Source organism: Phycomyces blakesleeanus (assembly GCF_001638985.1).
Source record: "Phycomyces blakesleeanus NRRL 1555(-) unplaced genomic scaffold PHYBLscaffold_1, whole genome shotgun sequence".
Lineage (NCBI taxonomy): Eukaryota > Fungi > Mucoromycota > Mucoromycetes > Mucorales > Phycomycetaceae > Phycomyces > Phycomyces blakesleeanus.
Window position 1 is genome coordinate 2100294 of NW_017265134.1, and position 17612 is coordinate 2117905.

The 17612-nt window shown below is 36.3% G+C and overlaps 6 protein-coding genes across 6 annotated transcripts; 4 read left to right on the top strand and 2 right to left on the bottom strand.

Moving 5' to 3' along the window:
- Window positions 1-481: 481 nt before the first annotated feature.
- PHYBLDRAFT_138467 (hypothetical protein) lies at window positions 482-3164 on the top strand (the record flags this gene model as incomplete). The annotated part of the gene is made up of 13 exons (XM_018430007.1): window positions 482-648; window positions 750-906; window positions 971-980; window positions 1068-1184; window positions 1270-1290; window positions 1377-1664; window positions 1754-1800; window positions 1887-1919; window positions 1998-2016; window positions 2100-2174; window positions 2283-2421; window positions 2489-2694; window positions 2785-3164. 13 exons carry the CDS (start codon window positions 482-484, stop codon window positions 3162-3164), a joined length of 1659 nt encoding a protein of 552 aa, XP_018298951.1.
- Window positions 3165-3329: 165 nt separating this feature from the next.
- On the bottom strand, window positions 3330-5872 carry PHYBLDRAFT_104869 (glycoside hydrolase family 47 protein; the record flags this gene model as incomplete). The annotated part of the gene is made up of 11 exons (XM_018427868.1): window positions 3330-3453; window positions 3515-3651; window positions 3714-3769; window positions 3833-4205; window positions 4286-4407; window positions 4479-4536; window positions 4598-4638; window positions 4698-4806; window positions 4923-5028; window positions 5103-5451; window positions 5581-5872. The coding sequence occupies 11 exons, from the start codon at window positions 5870-5872 to the stop codon at window positions 3330-3332; spliced, it is 1767 nt and encodes a 588-aa protein (XP_018298952.1).
- Window positions 5873-7139: 1267 nt separating this feature from the next.
- Window positions 7140-8539, bottom strand: PHYBLDRAFT_157012 (glycoside hydrolase family 45 protein). The gene is made up of 3 exons (XM_018433545.1): window positions 8413-8539; window positions 8249-8341; window positions 7140-8165 (listed from the first exon to the last, which is right to left on the bottom strand). Exons 1-3 carry the CDS (start codon window positions 8501-8503, stop codon window positions 7276-7278), a joined length of 1074 nt encoding a protein of 357 aa, XP_018298953.1. The 5' UTR covers window positions 8504-8539; the 3' UTR covers window positions 7140-7275.
- A 1729-nt stretch (window positions 8540-10268) lies between these two features.
- PHYBLDRAFT_61960 (hypothetical protein) lies at window positions 10269-11973 on the top strand (the record flags this gene model as incomplete). Its single annotated transcript, XM_018440881.1, has 5 exons — window positions 10269-10319; window positions 10394-10451; window positions 10503-10534; window positions 11502-11577; window positions 11882-11973. The coding sequence occupies 5 exons, from the start codon at window positions 10269-10271 to the stop codon at window positions 11971-11973; spliced, it is 309 nt and encodes a 102-aa protein (XP_018298954.1).
- A 1107-nt stretch (window positions 11974-13080) lies between these two features.
- On the top strand, window positions 13081-14249 carry PHYBLDRAFT_161550 (hypothetical protein; the record flags this gene model as incomplete). Its single annotated transcript, XM_018434428.1, has 3 exons — window positions 13081-13175; window positions 13560-13730; window positions 14168-14249. 3 exons carry the CDS (start codon window positions 13081-13083, stop codon window positions 14247-14249), a joined length of 348 nt encoding a protein of 115 aa, XP_018298955.1.
- A 2023-nt stretch (window positions 14250-16272) lies between these two features.
- On the top strand, window positions 16273-17376 carry PHYBLDRAFT_61962 (Skn-1-like basic-leucine zipper transcription factor; the record flags this gene model as incomplete). The annotated part of the gene is made up of 1 exon (XM_018440882.1): window positions 16273-17376. The coding sequence occupies one exon, from the start codon at window positions 16273-16275 to the stop codon at window positions 17374-17376; it is 1104 nt and encodes a 367-aa protein (XP_018298956.1).
- Window positions 17377-17612: the final 236 nt, after the last annotated feature.

The following is a 17612-nucleotide window of genomic DNA, read 5'->3' on the forward strand; positions in this document are numbered from 1 at the left end:
GTAATGCACGCAATATTATTAATATCAGCCTTTTTATTACTCTACTTTTTAATAAGGGGAATACATACTATAATTATTCCAATTTTTGGATCTATTTCCTCGATCTGATTTGCTTTTGGGTCTGCTCAGTTGACTGAACCCCATCTTGTTTGTTAAATCCCCCAGGCTTTTTATAGTGATAAAATAAAAGGCAAATCGACTATGGTTATTTGTAAATAATAATAAAAAACTGTATAAATACTTCTCTGCCATAGTTCTTATAATCATAAACTTCTCGAATATTATGTTTCTTACAAGTTGACACTTTAGATGGTTTTCGGTACAACATTTATCCGAAAGCTAAAAAAAATACGTAGGTGTGTTCGGACATTAAACCATATTGACCGTATTAGGGTCAAGAAAAAAGTTGGCCCAGAGCCAATGCGTACCTTTTTAGTTTCTTTGGCTTTATCCTTTTTTGCAAGATACAACTAACGCATCAATGAGCGGTTTTGAACTCGACACTACAAGCTACACGCTCCTAACATCTATTTTGACGGCTGCAGCTCTCCTGTCAATCCATAATACAAAGGGCCCTGACATTCATCCTCTTTTACTTAATACTCAATCAGATGTATCGCGTTTACGGCATCCAGGCGAAAGTGCAATGTAAATTCTTTTTTTCGTCTTATCAGAAGATACATAAGAAGATAAATTACATGTACTTTTCTTTTCTTCTTCTTCTCTAAATGTGGGATTTGTTTTTGTAGCTATCGCTCCCGTATGTATCCCAACGGCTCGCCACTGTTGTCTACATTTGACCGCTCTATGCGTACCCTTTGCGATCTTTATGAAGCTGGTGGTCTGTCAAAGCAGAGAACGTCTCCTTTTGTTGGAAAATACACCGACTCTGGTGCATGGGAGTGGGTAAGTTTAGAATGCAATACAGATACATATGCTTGACTATTTATATTGACCATTAATCCTATAGACCACTTATGGTAAAGAAAGAGAAAGAGAGAAATTGTGTATTTTAGACAGAAAAAAAAGAAGAAGCAAATAATAAACGCAAAATGTACTTTCTGTAGAGGTTATTAGTAACAAATCCAAACACGTTCAGGCTGGTCTTCGTACTTGGGCAGGACTTGTACCTGTCTCTGGAAACGAGTCTTCGTTTGTAGGCATCTACGCTTCCAATTCACCTGGTAATATTAAAGTTTTGTGTGATGTGTATAGTTGTGCCTTAGAGAATATGCTAACATTCTATTATTATCTTTTCGGTTCGATCAGAGACTGTTGCAATTGGGCTGGGTAAGACGCGCGTTTACCCTTCTATTAATTACTCTTTAGACTGACACTGCGCTTACTTTTCGTTCTTTCGTTCTTTCACTCCTAAGCTTGCCACTGCAATGGCCTTGTGACTGTTCCTATTTCTGCTCAGGCCACCTCATCGCATGTATCGCATGTGATTAAAGATACGTTACTCAAAGTACTTGCCGTCGACCCTGTGAATCTTGAGAGAGCTTTATCTCTTGTGCCAGGCACAAATGTCAAATACATAGTTGTTTTGGGATCAATTGATGCTGCTAACAAGGACGCTGCAAAAAAGGCTGGTATTGAATTGCTCACCTTTAAGGAACTTGAGGTGCTAGGACAGTCTAGCACAGTGGAAGCTGTACGCCCAGGTAAAACAAAGCATAAACATAATGTGAAATACTGGTGCGGTCATTGGTAAAATAAGACCGACTATTAATTATGGGATCTGATTTAAAAGGACCAAACGATGTTGCTTCAATTATGTTCGATAGTACTTCCAATCAAGTAAGCAGATTATCTTGAACTTATAAATATATACATGTTTATGTATTAATCACATTGGATTTGTATTCAACAATATTCCTTAAAAGTTATCTAAATCGGGTGCTGTTCTTACACAAAAGGTAGGCTGTAGATACAAAATTAAGGGAGTTAAAATACTAACCTATAAATGAATATCTATATCTATATATACATTAAAGAACCTATTGGCCAATGTTGGTAAATAGCTATTTACAAAGATAGAAAATGTAAAGGGGGCATAAACTTATCTATATATCTACTATTATTATCTGGATTTGCAGCAAGTTACTTAATGGTATTACCTCCTCAACAAAAAATTACTTCCAACGACAGATTACTTCATAACCTCCCTATTGGTAAGTTTTGAATATACTTTTTTCTTAATAATAAAAAAAAGGCATAATAAAATTGAATACTTAAAGTAACATGTGTGTGTATTTGTGTTTAACAATTATTTTTGACAGACAATGTTCTTGGTCACACGATTTCAAGCGTGTTCTATTATGTCGGTGGATCTATTGCCTTTGAGGCTGATGAGCCCAAGAAGGATGTAAAAGCAACACTTTCCAAAATTTCGGAGGCAAAGCCAACAATTCTCGTTAGGTAAAAGATTACTGGGCTAAAAATGTTTACATTCACAAAGATTGGGGCTAACAACATTGCTTTGTAGTGGCCCCCATTTCCTGCACCAAGTTAAAGAAGTGATCGAGTCAAATTATGGAAACTCTTTCCTCTTCAGACGTGGTTTCAATAAGAAATTGGAGTGCTTCAAAGAAGGACGTCTGGTAAACGACAGTAAATACGATATGCTGGTCTTCAGAGATATACGACAGACTCTCTTTGGTGGAAACTTGCGTGTTGTGTTTATAGATAATGGTAACGGTTATTGCTTACATAAGGGAATGTGTGGAGTGAGCTTGAGGGTTGGTTTTGTGGATACTAATGATAATGTATTGAAATATATAGATGACAATACTGAACCAATTGCTCCTTTCTTGCGTGCTGTATTGGGTGTCCAAGTATTAAAGACATTCAACCGAGCTGAGACTGGTGGAACAATGACAGCATCCATGTTCTATGATTATAACGCTGACACTGCTGCCTGTGGTGCACCCTTGCCCTGTAACGAACTCAAGCTGACAGATTTGACTGAGAATGGTTATACAGCTGAGGACAAGCCCAACCCTCGTGGTGAGATTTGGGTCAGAGGAAACAACGTGTTCAGTGGTTACTGGAACGACCCGACCTCTACTTCCGATGTTATGGATGCTGATGGTTGGTTTATGACTGGAATGATTGGTGAGGTCTTTCCAAATGGAACTGTCAAACTTTTAGGTCGCAAATAAATATAAACACACAAACACATCAAAATATTAAGCAAAATAGCAAGCAGAAACGGCATTAAAATGATCAAATATATCCCAATAAACACAAAAATTATATAAAATGTATATTTCTTGTTTTTGCCTTTTTTTATATTTTGTCTGAGGCAAATAAAGGTCCCGGATTTTCTAAGCCCAAGATCTACGCATAAAGGGATGCGCTTCTGTATTAAAGACAAATTTGTCAAGGGAAATATGATCCGTGGGACTAAAGAGGAGATATAGGTATTTGAAGGTTTCTGCCAATAAGAAACTACATAATACACGCATGAGGACCAGAAATGGAATAGTAAAGAATCAGTAGAAACGATTACCTCTCCATGGAATCTAATTGATTATCTTGAATGTTTTGTTCGTAAATCTCTAAAATGTTTACATTTCTAATAGAGGCATATGCACTTGGTGTCTTGCACCATTTCTCAATAGCCTCAAAAATCTCCCATCCATATTCCTTTAGGAGTTCTTTTTTTAGTATAGTCTGTAGAAATATACTCTTATATACATCTCTTTTACCTGATATTTGGTATCTCCCGTCATTCGGTAAAGAATATAAAGACTTTCGACGGTTTCTGTACTCACTATTTAGTATCCGTATATTATATGTGTATGTATCGCATGTACAGAGTATTTACCTGGTCGAAGCAAATAACGTCGATCTGTTGCCATCAAACCCTCTATAGTATTTTTACTAGAAGAATTAAATTTGAAAATGTCTGGAAATATATCCGTTTGCTTTGCAGGGAATTTTTCTTTTAGAGGTGGGGGAGGAAGCTGCGTATTGTACCACCACTCGTGTGACCCAGCCATCTCCTCATCTGAGAGAGAGTATGTCAGCGGATTGTATGGTTCAGTTGCCGGAAAGAGCCATGTCTCGGGGCACAGGCCAGTAGAAGATGTGCGATACATATAAACGCATGTCTCTAAAAGACCTTTTGCAATAATCATATCTTCTGGTCTGTCAAGTAAAGTGGCACCCATGGCCAGCATACCAGGTGCAAAACATGTCTTTAAGCCAAAGCAGAAGAAAAGATAAGATAAGTAATGGTATATTATTTCCATTTTGAGACGTTGGGAAGCAAAGTTACCAAATGATCCATGGATTTCTTGAACGTTTTCTTACGAGTGTCAAATGGAGGGAGGAAGAGAAGGCTAGTGCCCGGAAGCTGTTGCAGCATGTGGATCTTCATATTATCAATGGCCTCTATATCTATTGTGCTCTAATCAGTTTTTGTAATTCTTTTGTTGCTCTTCTACCATCTATACATTTATCCAACTTACACATTCGGCTATATTGGCGCACTGATCCATCCAATAGCACATGCTCTTTCAAAAAGTACTTGAAATCATATTTATTAATTTAGCCGATAGTTCCGTTTTATTGCTTATAAAGAAAATACCTCAAATACACTATCGCCCATGGCACCAAAAGTACAAACAGCTGTCAAGAGGCATTGGTTTGGTGAAAAGGTGTATCATATGCTTTAACTTTTGATTTACCATCCGTAAATCTTCCTTTGTAGAGATTGATGCCACTCGGATATAACCCGGGAATAAATAGCCCGTGAGCATAGCCAACGCTGTCCAAGAATTCTGTGATCTTTTGGGCCTATATGGGGAGAGGAGTTATTTATTTTTTGAGGAAAAAAAAAAGTCAGTCATATTCATAGACAATCAAATTAATATCCAAAACAGCACAATAAATGTTTTGATATCTGTCTCTACCTTTTCTGCGTAGATAGGCTTTCGAGTATGGAATGACAGAGTGATAAGTTCCAATTGTACCGTACCAACATCTGCAACGAGTGTGTGATTATTTGTGCCCTTTTGTCTATAGAAGAATAAGAAGAATAAGAAGCAAACACACGAATTGTATACATATTCAACTTGAGAGTATGTTCTTACTTTGCACTGTTCCAGGTGTGATAAGGTAAACCAAACGGTGTATCAAATGCTGGAAGAATCATCTCCCCGAACTGATCTGCTTTAACAAGCAATGCCTTTTCTCCAGAAAGCTCGTAGGCACTCAAGAGTCCACCGATATATCTAATCGTGGTTTCAAATACGCTTACATTTTGGTCCACAACCATCTTTATCTTTGCAACCTCGGGCAAGGCAGCAGTGAATTCATTGTTGAGCTCCATCACGAGCAGAGTGCTCAGACTATCCACTAGTGTTGCGCCCCAACCACCAAATGTGTTTTTTGTTCTATTAGACAAAGGAGCAATCTCGTCAAATCCCAAGGCATGGTTATCTGCTTACAAAATACGGTACAAAATACGGTCTGGTTAACAGAAAAATGAAATGAAGACGAAGACAAAGACTAAGACGAATATAAAGAAACTAGAGTGTATTTGTGTATAAGATGTGTGTAGATACTGACTGTAACCATTCCAGGCGTGTAGAAAGGCTTTCTTTACACTCTGTTTCCGACTTTCACGTTTGGATTTCTCGGTTGAATTCTCAGGCTTGAATGTATATTGTAATTGTGGGAGAGATGAAGTAAAGTCTGGGTCTCCAAGAAGAGGTTTTTTGAGTCGCTGAAAAGTCGTTTGGTTTGGTATGAGGGCGATAATATCGTCTGTTTCTTTAAGTCTCTCGGGTTTGTTGAATGAATTTATAAGTATATTTTGGCTCAGCTGAAGTACTAGGATGGTGCAAGTAATGACAATCATCACCAGACGCCATCTACGAGGAATCCTTGATAGAAAAGACGGCTGTAACATCGAGTGGAAAAACAAAAAGGACAAGAGAATAACAAGAAGGATTTGAGATTTGAGAAAGATTCATAACTGGATTTGGTATATTTTCTATACGCGGAGATGAATGTCGGGGTCACTGACTTTTTTTTTATTCTTTTTTTCTTTTTTCGTTGTTTCCTTTCTGTAATGTACGTAGTTGAATTTCTGGCACGATTTCACACCATCAGTACATATAGAATCATAAGTAACGGAGCAAAACGAAAGGACAAGAAGTATTGTCCTCGAACTAGATCCCAATAAGCAGTTGGATAGAAATTTAGTACATACTACTTCAAATGTAAGATATGCATGATATTCCAAGATGAGATAGTTAGATATAATAAAAAAAAACGAAGGCTTTAAGGTACCATTGCTAATGGAGGCTATACCGAGTTTGGCATATTTATTGTGTTCCAACGCTAGTCACTAGCCTGCAGCAAAATCATTTACCGAATGTCAAAAAAAAAGGTTGTATCTTCCACATGTTTGTGAAGAATAGAGCTGAATGTTAAACAAACCAGCAACCAAAAAAAAATGCAATATTTCCGTAGTGAGATAAATATGCTATTTTTGTAAAAGTATAAGTGTCTCTATATTTAGTTGCATGCATAGGAATATGTATGTATTTATATAGATCCATATACATATATATACATGTGTGTATATTTCTGTACATTGATACATTGACCGTTTAATACAGAAATTCTAAAATTAACAATAAAGCAAAATACAAGAGTGCATACATATTTCATACTTTTTTTTTCTAAAACAAAGGCTTATTATATAACTCAAAATATCGTGCTGCAAAAAGAAGTAGTATTATCCAAAGGCTATTTATCAGATAGTGTGTATATACAGGAGACTCTTCAAATTGGAAACAAGCCTTTCAAGTTACTGCAAATTTGACAAATAGCCTTATTATTTCTTTTAGCCCTTATTACAGCACCAGAGAGAGAGAGATATGGTTAATTGAATTGGACATCTTTAGGTTCAATTTGAATTCTGTTTTTTCTTTTCATGATTTTGAGTAGGACTGCCATTTGATGCCTTGAAGATAGTGTTAATTTGACAAATATAATTCACATATTTCATAATCACACAAGACTAGCCAGTCAGTCAGTAAGGCAGTCAGGCAGTCAGCATTAGCTTCAATCAAAATATCTTTCAAGTGGAACCAAGTCGCAATTGATTTTTTTTTGTTACAACTGAAAGTATCTTTTTATTTTGGTATAAGCTAATCCATGATAAATGATAGACTATATGCTAAAGACAAACAGTGGTAGGGTAATAGGCTCAGCCTATCTATATGCAAAAAAAAAGAAGAAAGTCGGTCATCTTTAGTTGCGCTGGCAGCCAGTCTTGGCAATGATCTCAGCAGGGCAAGTGACAGCCTTGAAGGTGACATCTGGGTTGTCGGCGTTCTTGAACCAGCCGAATCTCCACTTGCAACCGGCCTGCAACTGGGTAGGGAGATTGTCGCACTCAGAAAGAGAGCTGATACCGCCATAGCGAGCACCCCAGCCGTCGGTGTTGGTGTTCCACTGGGACTGGCAACCGTTGAAGTAACCGACACCACCGCCGGGCATCTGCAAATCGAAGTGGTTGGTGGTAAGATCGTCACCGGTGTTGGTAACCTGGACGACAAACTTCTTGCCGGAAACAGCAGTGTTGGTGAAGGTGAGCTCGTAACAGCCGCAGCAGAAAGCGGAGGCACCGGCGCTGCCAAGACTGGCAGCAGCGAAACCGTAGGAAAGGTTGTCGTTGATAACCCAGGGCTGGTTGTCATTGCACATGTAAGCCTGGCCACCAACGCAACCACTCTGAACATCGGCACCGAGACGGCTCACACCGTCCTTGGCACAGGTGAGAACGGGCTTAGTGACGGAGGCCTTTCCATCCCAGGCGCAGGAGGGCTTGCAGCAATCCCAGTAGCGGGTAGTGTGACCGTTTCCAGAGAAGCCACCGGAGATGGGGCTGTAACCGGTGCTGGCAGCGGGGGTAGTGGCGGCGGCCTTGGTGGTGGTGGTGGTGGTAGTGGGGGCCTTGGTGGTGGTGGTAGTGGTGGTGACGGGGGCCTTGGTGGTAGTGGTGGTGACGGGGGCCTTGGAGGTGGTAGTGGTAGTAGTGGTGGGGGCCTTGGAGGTGGTGGTGGCGGCAGCCTTAGTGGTGGTGGTGGTAGCCTTGGTGGTGGTAGCAGCCTTGGTGGTAGTGTTGTTGTTTACTTGAGCTAATAATTAAAAGCTTGTTAGGCTCATAATTCTATAATAAAGAAAGACAAAAAATCTATTCTTTTCTTTTTGGTATACTAACCATTAGGAACACACTGGGAGTACCACTCGTTGTTCTCAGCAGCTACGCAAGTGAATCCGGCAGTGCAACAAGTGGGACCAGTCCACAACTTGCCTATAAGAAATGGTTTGGTATAAGTATGGTTTGGAGACAATGTGTTACCAAATTACCATCCCCGGACTTACCGCCACACTGATAGTAGCCTTGGCTGCATTCAGCGGCATAAGTTGAGCTAGCAGCGAGGAGGAGGGCGGAGGCGATGATGGAGAACTTCATGATTGGATGATTGTTCTGTTTTGAAGGATAGGAAGTGGGGTTGATGAGTTTTTTCCTTTGAGCCAAACAAGGGCTCCTTTATATACTTTTTTTTAATTATTTTGAAATATTTCTTTTTTGGTACACCTTTGATGAAGTGTGCAGATCTGCTCATTTCAACAAGCCAAAAAAAAAATTTGGTTAATGAAAGTGCTACATCGCTTCGGAAGAGTATAATCCAAATGAGAGACTTTGTACAATTTGACCTAAGAGCCTCGGGATCGCCACCCTATCCCAGACCTGGTTCTGCTCTCTTTGGCCAGCTAGCAAGTGGTTGTGGGTAACAACCTAGTAATTCGCATACCCATTTCTGGAGGATTTGTTACACGCAATATTATGCCAATAATTTCACTTAATGAGGAATCGACTCCGCGCTGGCAAAATAAAATAAAAATTAAAGTGGAAAAAAAAATCACACGTGTAGAATTGAATACGAAGAAGCTGCAAACCCTGTTTTTTTTTTGATATTTTTCTCCGTTATCTGGTGTGCATATCATGCCTCATTGACAGTTTCTTAGAGACAAGTTCGCACACAGAAAGAGATATTTATTAGATATACAGATATACAGATATACAGATATATTAACAGAAACTTGTATAACTTTATATGTCAAAAACTCGGTATACTTGTTCCTTTGTCAGTTCCTTTTAGGGTGTATATTTTTATCATTTTTTTTATAAAAAATAAATTAAAGTCATAAAGATTTTTTTCCAGGTACTTGTTTTCCCGCAACAGTAGTAATAACAACAACAAAAAAGGGGGGTATATAGAATAAAACAATATATACTCCTTCAAGAGTTCCCTATACTAGTCAATTAGTGTCTAAGACCTAATGCTGGTCCTTGGGTAGGACGATTATTTTGGTGAATCTTAATTTCAAGCTTGTCATTTTAGTTAGACTACAGCTACAGCCTATGTTATACCAATTTTCTTACAGCACAGTTCCCATTTAATTCAATAAATTATATGTTACTTTTTCACGCGTCTAGGCCAAGTGCTATAATATTTTCATTTATTATATTTTGTCTTATTTCTGACTATAATTCATGAAAAAGAAGATATGCCGCTAGTTTAAGATACCGTGCATAATCTAGACCGAAAATTAGTTAATCTATATGTTTTATTAATCAAATATTATAATATATTTGAAGCAAAAGAAGTCCGCTTTCCAGATATCCGGTAACACTATAGATAAATTGGTATCGACCTCTCGAAATCGAATCTAAAGATATGCTAAAGTTGTATATATATATTTTCATTTAATGATATTTAGAGCAAGCTGTAGATACATTATATCATATTACATGGGAGCTGTATGACAGCTAAAAGTGTCTAGATATTGTATAATTTGTTTTTCTTTTTTTTTTCTTTATTGTTTTTGGAAATGTCATCAATAAAGATTAATTGGATTTCTCAAGTGTTTGCCTAAATAACGCACGCGCGTGTGTACGCTTGTGCGTCTATACGTTTATGTAGTATGCATAGCTTTATAGTTGTTTAGTGTTTTTTTTTTAAAAAAAAAGTATATAGAGAAAAGAATATTACTGTTCAATAATGGTACTACCTGTTGATTTTCCTTTGAAGAGATTTTAGTCTGTTAAAATCTGTGTAAAGAAAAAAAAAGGGTCATAAAATTAATATAGCGAATCGTAGCTTTTTCTTTGAATTAAATAATCCTTTTTATTTCCTTTTAATTACACAAGTCTAAAACCTACATCGAACGGCATGGCTGTGGTAGCATCTGTACCACATTTGGATGTACAAACCCGAAACAGGGTAGTAAAACGGCCGATTGTTTTACTTAAATTTTTATATATTTCTTATTATTTATTATTATTATTATTGACTAGGAATATAATATAATCTTTTTTTTTGAAAAATGTACACGATCTGAATATAACTCAAGGAGTAAAAATAGGCTTTGTATATATCTATTTATTTTATGATGATGATTTATAGACGGGTGTACCAACCAGGTGGAGTGTAAGTGGGTAAGTCGAGGTAAAAATTCTCAAAAGCTTGCTTTTAATACGATAATAAAGGAGGGGTTGTGGACTTGGAGGTGTTTTTCGATTCTGTAATCCTATATTGGTTTGTATCGAGCAAGCATCAAAAGAGATTTAATAACTAGGTACAGGCTAACCAGCCAACTAACTAGCTAGATAGATAGATAGATAGACAGCCAAATGAAAAGTTGTAAAACTTGACAGTACTTAAAAGGAGGTGTGTACGATCACAGATATTCTGTTTATGATATTCTTAGATACTTGCTTCTTAAAGATTATTTTTGACAGTTTGAATAGATAGACTTTAGTATACTCATCATATATACATTTAGGAACTTAGACATATATCAACAATGGCTCTTTATACATGTCTCCAGAAACAAAATACAAAGTTTTTCTTTAGGACAAGAAATAAATAAATGAATGTATATTGTTCAGTTATTGCTCTATACTTCTTTGCTTGGTGTATCCCTTTGGTAAAGATCAAATTTGGCTAGTCAGATACTTGTGTATATATGAATACATATGATAAATACATACTTTTCAAGCTACTACATCTTTATAAGCCATTAATTTATTTATTTTACATTTTCTTTCTGATAACTCTTTACAAGTAATATACAGATATATTATCAAATATGAATAGCAGTCTTTTTTTTTCTCTATAAAGAAATATGGCCTTTGTAAAATATCAAAATCTTCGGGCAAATAAAAGTCAAAAACCAAAATAAAGAGAAAGGATGTCTTTTTGCTCTATACGTAACATTGAACTCAATAACTCTCAGATACCCATATTACTTTCCAAATAAAGCAGGGTTAAATAGGTTGTACTAAACACAAAACACCAAAACTTGACTTTTCCACCCAGAGTACATTTATTTTTATTTTTTGAATTAAGATGTAATAATTCTATTTTAATTAATTGAGAGATATTTGGTTAAACAATGTATAGTTTATAGAAGCAATAAAAAATACTGGACCCATGTATCATTTGACAGCTACACACGGAATAAACGATGAGAACAAGAGTAAATGCTACATTATTATTTTAAAAAAACGCCCTCTCCTTCTCCTTGTTTAACAAACACGAATAATACTTTGGAGAAAGAAAACAAAGAGACCTGAAGTTCAAGAACAAGAACCCATTTTGTTTTTATACACGCGTAAAAGGTTTGCTTAAATTCTTGGTAATGATCACAAAAATTATTGAAGTTATATTTCTTTATTCCACAGAATAATGAGAGCGGAATCATATGTGTACTATCCTAAATGTGTCAAGGTCTGTCATAGCTATATATAATACAATTATCTTTAAATGAGTTGTTATTAAAGACATACTATATTTGAGACGAACAGGAGTTTTTTATGATTTTGGAAAATATTTAAAGTTGGCCAATTTAGAACATCTTTATTGGATTTTGTAGACAAGAGTTGGTGGATTGTTAGACATGTACAAAAAATTAAAAAAAAAAAAGCATGATACCAAAGATGTCCTCCTAGTCTTTCTTTTTTGTCCTACTATGAATATTAGTATATTATAAATTTATGTAAATGATAAATATTCGTTATTATAACCTTTGTGCACAGACTGGTTCATTAGATGATTTTTTTATAGTCTACAGTAATCATCATCATGATTAAAGTAAAGGAGCCATTAAAGATGTGTATATTTCGTTTGATTGCAAGTGAATATGGTATTGGGCATGATGTTATCGTTTTCTTATTCATTTATTAAATATTTGTAAATGAGATATTTATTTAACTGGAGCGTAAATCCAAGTTTGACAGATATATTTCAATACCGTGGTGTGGAATAGAAACACATCAAATATACCCACCAGCCCACAGATACACATACAGATATACATATACATACTTGCATACATACGTATGTATGTACAATGGGTTCTCAGTTATATATTCATTAATGCACTTTTATAATAGAACAAAAAAAAAAGCAAAAATAAGAGAGCAAAATGACAAAGACCTTATTTTATTTTACTGTTATTGTTTTCTCAACTGGCGTCGCTTGTTGTATCTATTAGGCTTACATGGAAGCGCCATTTTACAGTATGTCGAATACTTTTACTTTGTGATTCTGTCAATGAATGATCAAATAAAACACAATGTGGCTAATAGCTTGTCCTTTCCACCACCCCTCTATTCCCCCCCTTCCTTTATTTTTATTTTTTACTTCAGGGTTGTGCTTGTGATTTTTTTATATAGATTTCTTTTATAAGTGAATGGCATTTCAAAAACAATTACAGGATTAAATTATATGGAATTTTATTTTTATTTTTATTTTTTGAATTTTCTGTATATATCTATGTACATATACACGTATAATTCTGTTATAGTGTCATAATGTTAATTTTCAATTGGCCTTTATCAAAAAAGAAAAAAAAAGAAAGTCTTATTGGAATGATGTATAGGAGATTGTTTAAAAGATTTTCGAAATTATTATGATGATTATGTTGATGATGGTAAACTTGAGATCAAAATCGCGAATGATGAATTATGGATGAACGGTCATGACAAACTTAAAAAAGCACAGACTCGTTCTTTTGTGCTTATTAATAGATCCTTATCATAGTAAACTCTGGGGATGTTGTTTAATTGCTGCAGGGTAATATTGTGTTGCCATTACAGAAGCTTTTCTTTGTCTTCCTCTTCTTCTTTTTGTTCTTCTGCCTATTCTAGTAAAACTAAAGGGCAAAATTAACTAAACAATTTTTCCTGACAAAATGGGTGTGTATATATCTTTTAAACTCAGTAAATGTAACCCTAGCTGTGTGTATTGCGTGTGCATATGTATGTACGTGTGTGTGTGTTGTGCTTCTGCAGTGTCTTTTTTGAGTCCTTGATTTTGGTTTTTGTCTTAATGATTTTACTTAAGAAGAAGAAGAAAAAGGAAATATCATATATATTAATATAGCAAAGAATAATTGCCAAAGGGGTGCCTTGGGGGTAGAGTAAGAATTGGTAGTTGAAGAAGATTTCTTATATATAGTAAGAACAAGAACAAGAACAAAAGCAAGAGCAAGAGCAAGAGCAAGAGCAAGAGCAAGAGCAAGAGCAAGAGCAAGGATATTGATATTGATATTGATATTGATCTTGATATTGATATTGATATTGATATTAATATGCTTTGTTGTTGTTGTTGTTGTTGTTGTTGTTTTTGGTATTAAACAGCGTATAAGCAGAGTATAGCACGTCATTTAGGATAACCGTCTTCTGATAACTTATTTTTTTTCTAACAATGCGGTATAGCGCAATGAGGCTCCATACACCGTAGGGGTCCCTTTATTTTATCCTCTTTTTGTTTTGCTTTTTGTTTTTCATTTGCTTGATTATTTATTTGAAACTACTAAAAGTCTTTTTCTTCTTCTTTTGCTGCTGCTGCTGCTGCTGTTATTGTTGTTATTGTTTTGCTGTTGCCGCTGCTGTGTTTCTAATTGAAAGGAGACATTTCATTTTACACTTGTATACTATTATTGTTATTTATTTAATTTGATTTGATTTGATTTGATTTGCTTTTTTGTTAAAGAAGTATATTTCTGGTTTTATTTCCAAGCTAACCTGTCCTTATTTCTTATATATATATATATATATATATAGTTATATTCCTGAGCCACTATTCAACCTCAACCAGAATAGGAATAAGAATAAGAATAAGAATAAGAATAAGAAAATAAAATAAAATAAAATAAAAGGGGGATAATAGTATTGGTCCCAAACTGGCCTGAATTTAAGCCGATCTATAAAGTGCCTTCTAGGCCAAGAGAGTTTCTTTATTTAAATCTAGTCTGAATAATATATATATAAATCTAACAGTAATAGTAATAAAAAAAAATAAGAGTAAATACCTAAAGGAATATGACAAGAATATTGATACTTGTCAAGCCACAAAGTAAAAGAAAAAAATTGTACAATTACATTTGATATTTATGTGTATATATATGTATATGTATATAGATATATATGTATATATATTTATGTACAAGAAATAGATCATGTCAAATGTACAAAAAGGAATTTAAAGATGTTTATTTTTGAATTGAAATATATGTGTGATTTGTTATGAGCTTATAAAGAGTATAAACATCTTCTTCCAGCCACCCACCCACCTTATGTGTCGTGTTGGACATATAATTGATGATATAGCCCAGGTTTAGTAAAGAAAAAGAAAAAAAGAAAAAAGACCCTGCATACGGATGCGTTACATCATGATACCATCCAGGAAGGCGTAGACAAGGGCAAGTAATGATAATAATGATAATACAGCATTGAATCCGAATAAGTGATCTTCTGCACATCACACTAAATATACAAAACTATATATATATACTTTGAACCTTTGAAGATTATCGATTGTCTGGGAGCAAGTATAAGTACATGATCTTTCTTCTTCTTTCTTGGTTCTTTGATTGAATAGACAACAAGTTATCTTTACATTTAAGAACAAATTTTGGTACAGACTGCTGATTTATCTATTGGATTCTGGGTTTACAAGCTGTCTATGGGTAAGAGTTATAGGTCTCGGGGGATTTGAAGGGAGGGAGGGAGGGGAGAGTCTGCCTTTTCCCTGGTCTGATTTAGGACATCTTATGCGAGATGATGGCTTGAATATAAAGAAGATTGGTGCGTTTGATTAGGCTCCCGCTGTTGGATGCATATATCTATGCACCATTTTACAGGAGTATGGTCTGTGTGGTGCGTGTGATGTGTGTATGTGTATGAGTATGAGTATGATGCTGTATATATATATATTTATTTATATATTTATATATATGTGGGTGGTTCAACACTTGGACTGGTTGTAAAGATCACCTTATGGCTTGAAATAGAGAAAGGAATGGAACACATGGTGCGATGAGACGTGGCGTCGCGGGACACCCAACTTGACTGTAATGTTTACAAGAACATGATAGATGCATCAATGGAATGCGCGCACTGCAATACAACGTCTAGGTAAAAAAGCGAAAGAGAGATAATAAAATATAAAATACAAAATAAAAATAAAAAGCCATTTTTGGTTAAGCAATAAAGAGTCCATCATAAAAAAAAATATTACTACGCAATTAAATATCATATGTATAAAAAAAGTAAGAAATAAATCTCCAGAAATCTCAAGAAATCTCAAGAAATCTAAATATAATTAAATAATTAATTAAATAAATAAATAAATAAAAAGATCAAATAAAACAGGGCTGTGAGTATAGGTGATCCAGCGACATTGGTAATTGATCTACGGAAATAAGGGAAAAAAAAAGAAAGCCAAAGCCAAAGCCAAAGCCAAAGCCAAAGCCAAAGCCAAAGCCAAAGCCAAAGGACACAGACATTCATAAAATGAATAGAGATAGAGAGAGAGAGAGAGAGAGAGGGATATAAGCACTTGTATATACATACACACGCACACACACAATGAGAGAGAGAGAAAGAGGCAAAAAAAAGAAGGGTGTCTTTGGTTGTATCGGCAATCCAAAGAAGGGGGAAGTTTATTTTGTCAGTCCTTCTTGCACGGACAGAAAAAGAAAAAGAAAAAAAAGCAAATTGTAAGCTCATTCAGGTGGGATGCCTTGAACCTTTTCAATATATCCATAACTGGCTCGACAGTCTTTCAGGTTGCATGGATCCCGTCAAGATTCTGACAAGTCCGGGCTCTATAAATATGACAAATCCCAAGTTCAGCAAAAAGGTCAAAAACTAATTGATTAACTTCCATGTCTTTATCTCTTTCCAATCGACAACCATCTCTTCAATTCCACTCCAGGCCAATGGCCATTTCTACTATCACATCACCTCCGCTTGCCTCTTCTCATCTTCTGTCTCCAAACCCCTTCTTCAGACCCGGGACAGAAATCCCTACTCTGGCCTCATCAGACTCTTCCCCAACATCCTCTTCATCCTCTACTTGCTCCTCAACTTCTCCTCCTCCCATCCAAAAGGCCCTCTCTGTACGCTCACCCCGACTATTTACGCCCAACTGCGGCCCTACAGATCCAGAGACCCAAATGACCCAGATGACCCAGATGACTCAAATGACTCAAATGACCCAAATGACCCAAATGACTCGACCATACAGACCCGAAAATATCCACCGCACCTCAATTCCATCATCTCATCGACATGGATCCCACTCATATGCTTACTCTCCCCTCCAACGCACCCACACCCATAGCAACCATACTCACAATCAAGCCTCTCCTCAGACCATGGCATCATACACATCAGACTCCAGCAGCAACAGCTCACCTTGCATGACACCTCTCTCACCATCCTCTCCACTGTCCCTACAGGAACGTCGGCAGCGTAACAAGGCTGCCTCAGCCAAATATCGAGCCAAGAAAAACCAGCAGCACGGAGAGATGCGGTCTCTGATCGACTCGATTACCAAAGAAAACGATCTTTTGTCTCGCCAGCTAGACCATGCCCAGCGAGAAAACAGCCGACTCAAGGCAACATGCGACCGTCTCCGGGGAAAGATGCTTGCAGAAAAGATGCTCAAGCGGCTCTTGGGCCAGGACAAACAGCACCCAAACTCAACCCCAAACTCAAATCCAAACGACCCTAAGCATAATAAGGAGGACGAAGTGATGTCTCTGGCTGACCCTTCAGAATGTTATTTCCAGAACCACTCAAATCAAGCAACAACAGCGGCTGAACAACAGCACCAGCGCCATCAAAGAATGGCCGTGCTCGAGCGATTCGATGAAGACATTGATTTTGAAGATGATGTTGATGACGAAGAAAAGAACCAAGCATGGAACACAAAAGAGCGCATTGGCCGAGTGTCACCAGAAGGCAAACCAAATCTCTTTGGATAACGTCCCAATCGATTGTCTTTATTCTTCTTCTTCCCCCCCCCCCCTTTTTTTATACATATTCAAGATGACTTTCACGATATTGTCTCTATGCTTTTCACTTTCATGCTTACTGCTTGCTATAAAAAAAATATCCGTTTTTCTTCCTTTTTTTTCATCCTCTTTCTATTTCACACTTTCATTCTACCTCTTTTACTTCTTTATCTTTATGTGATGAAAACCCCGTCTCATTCTATAGC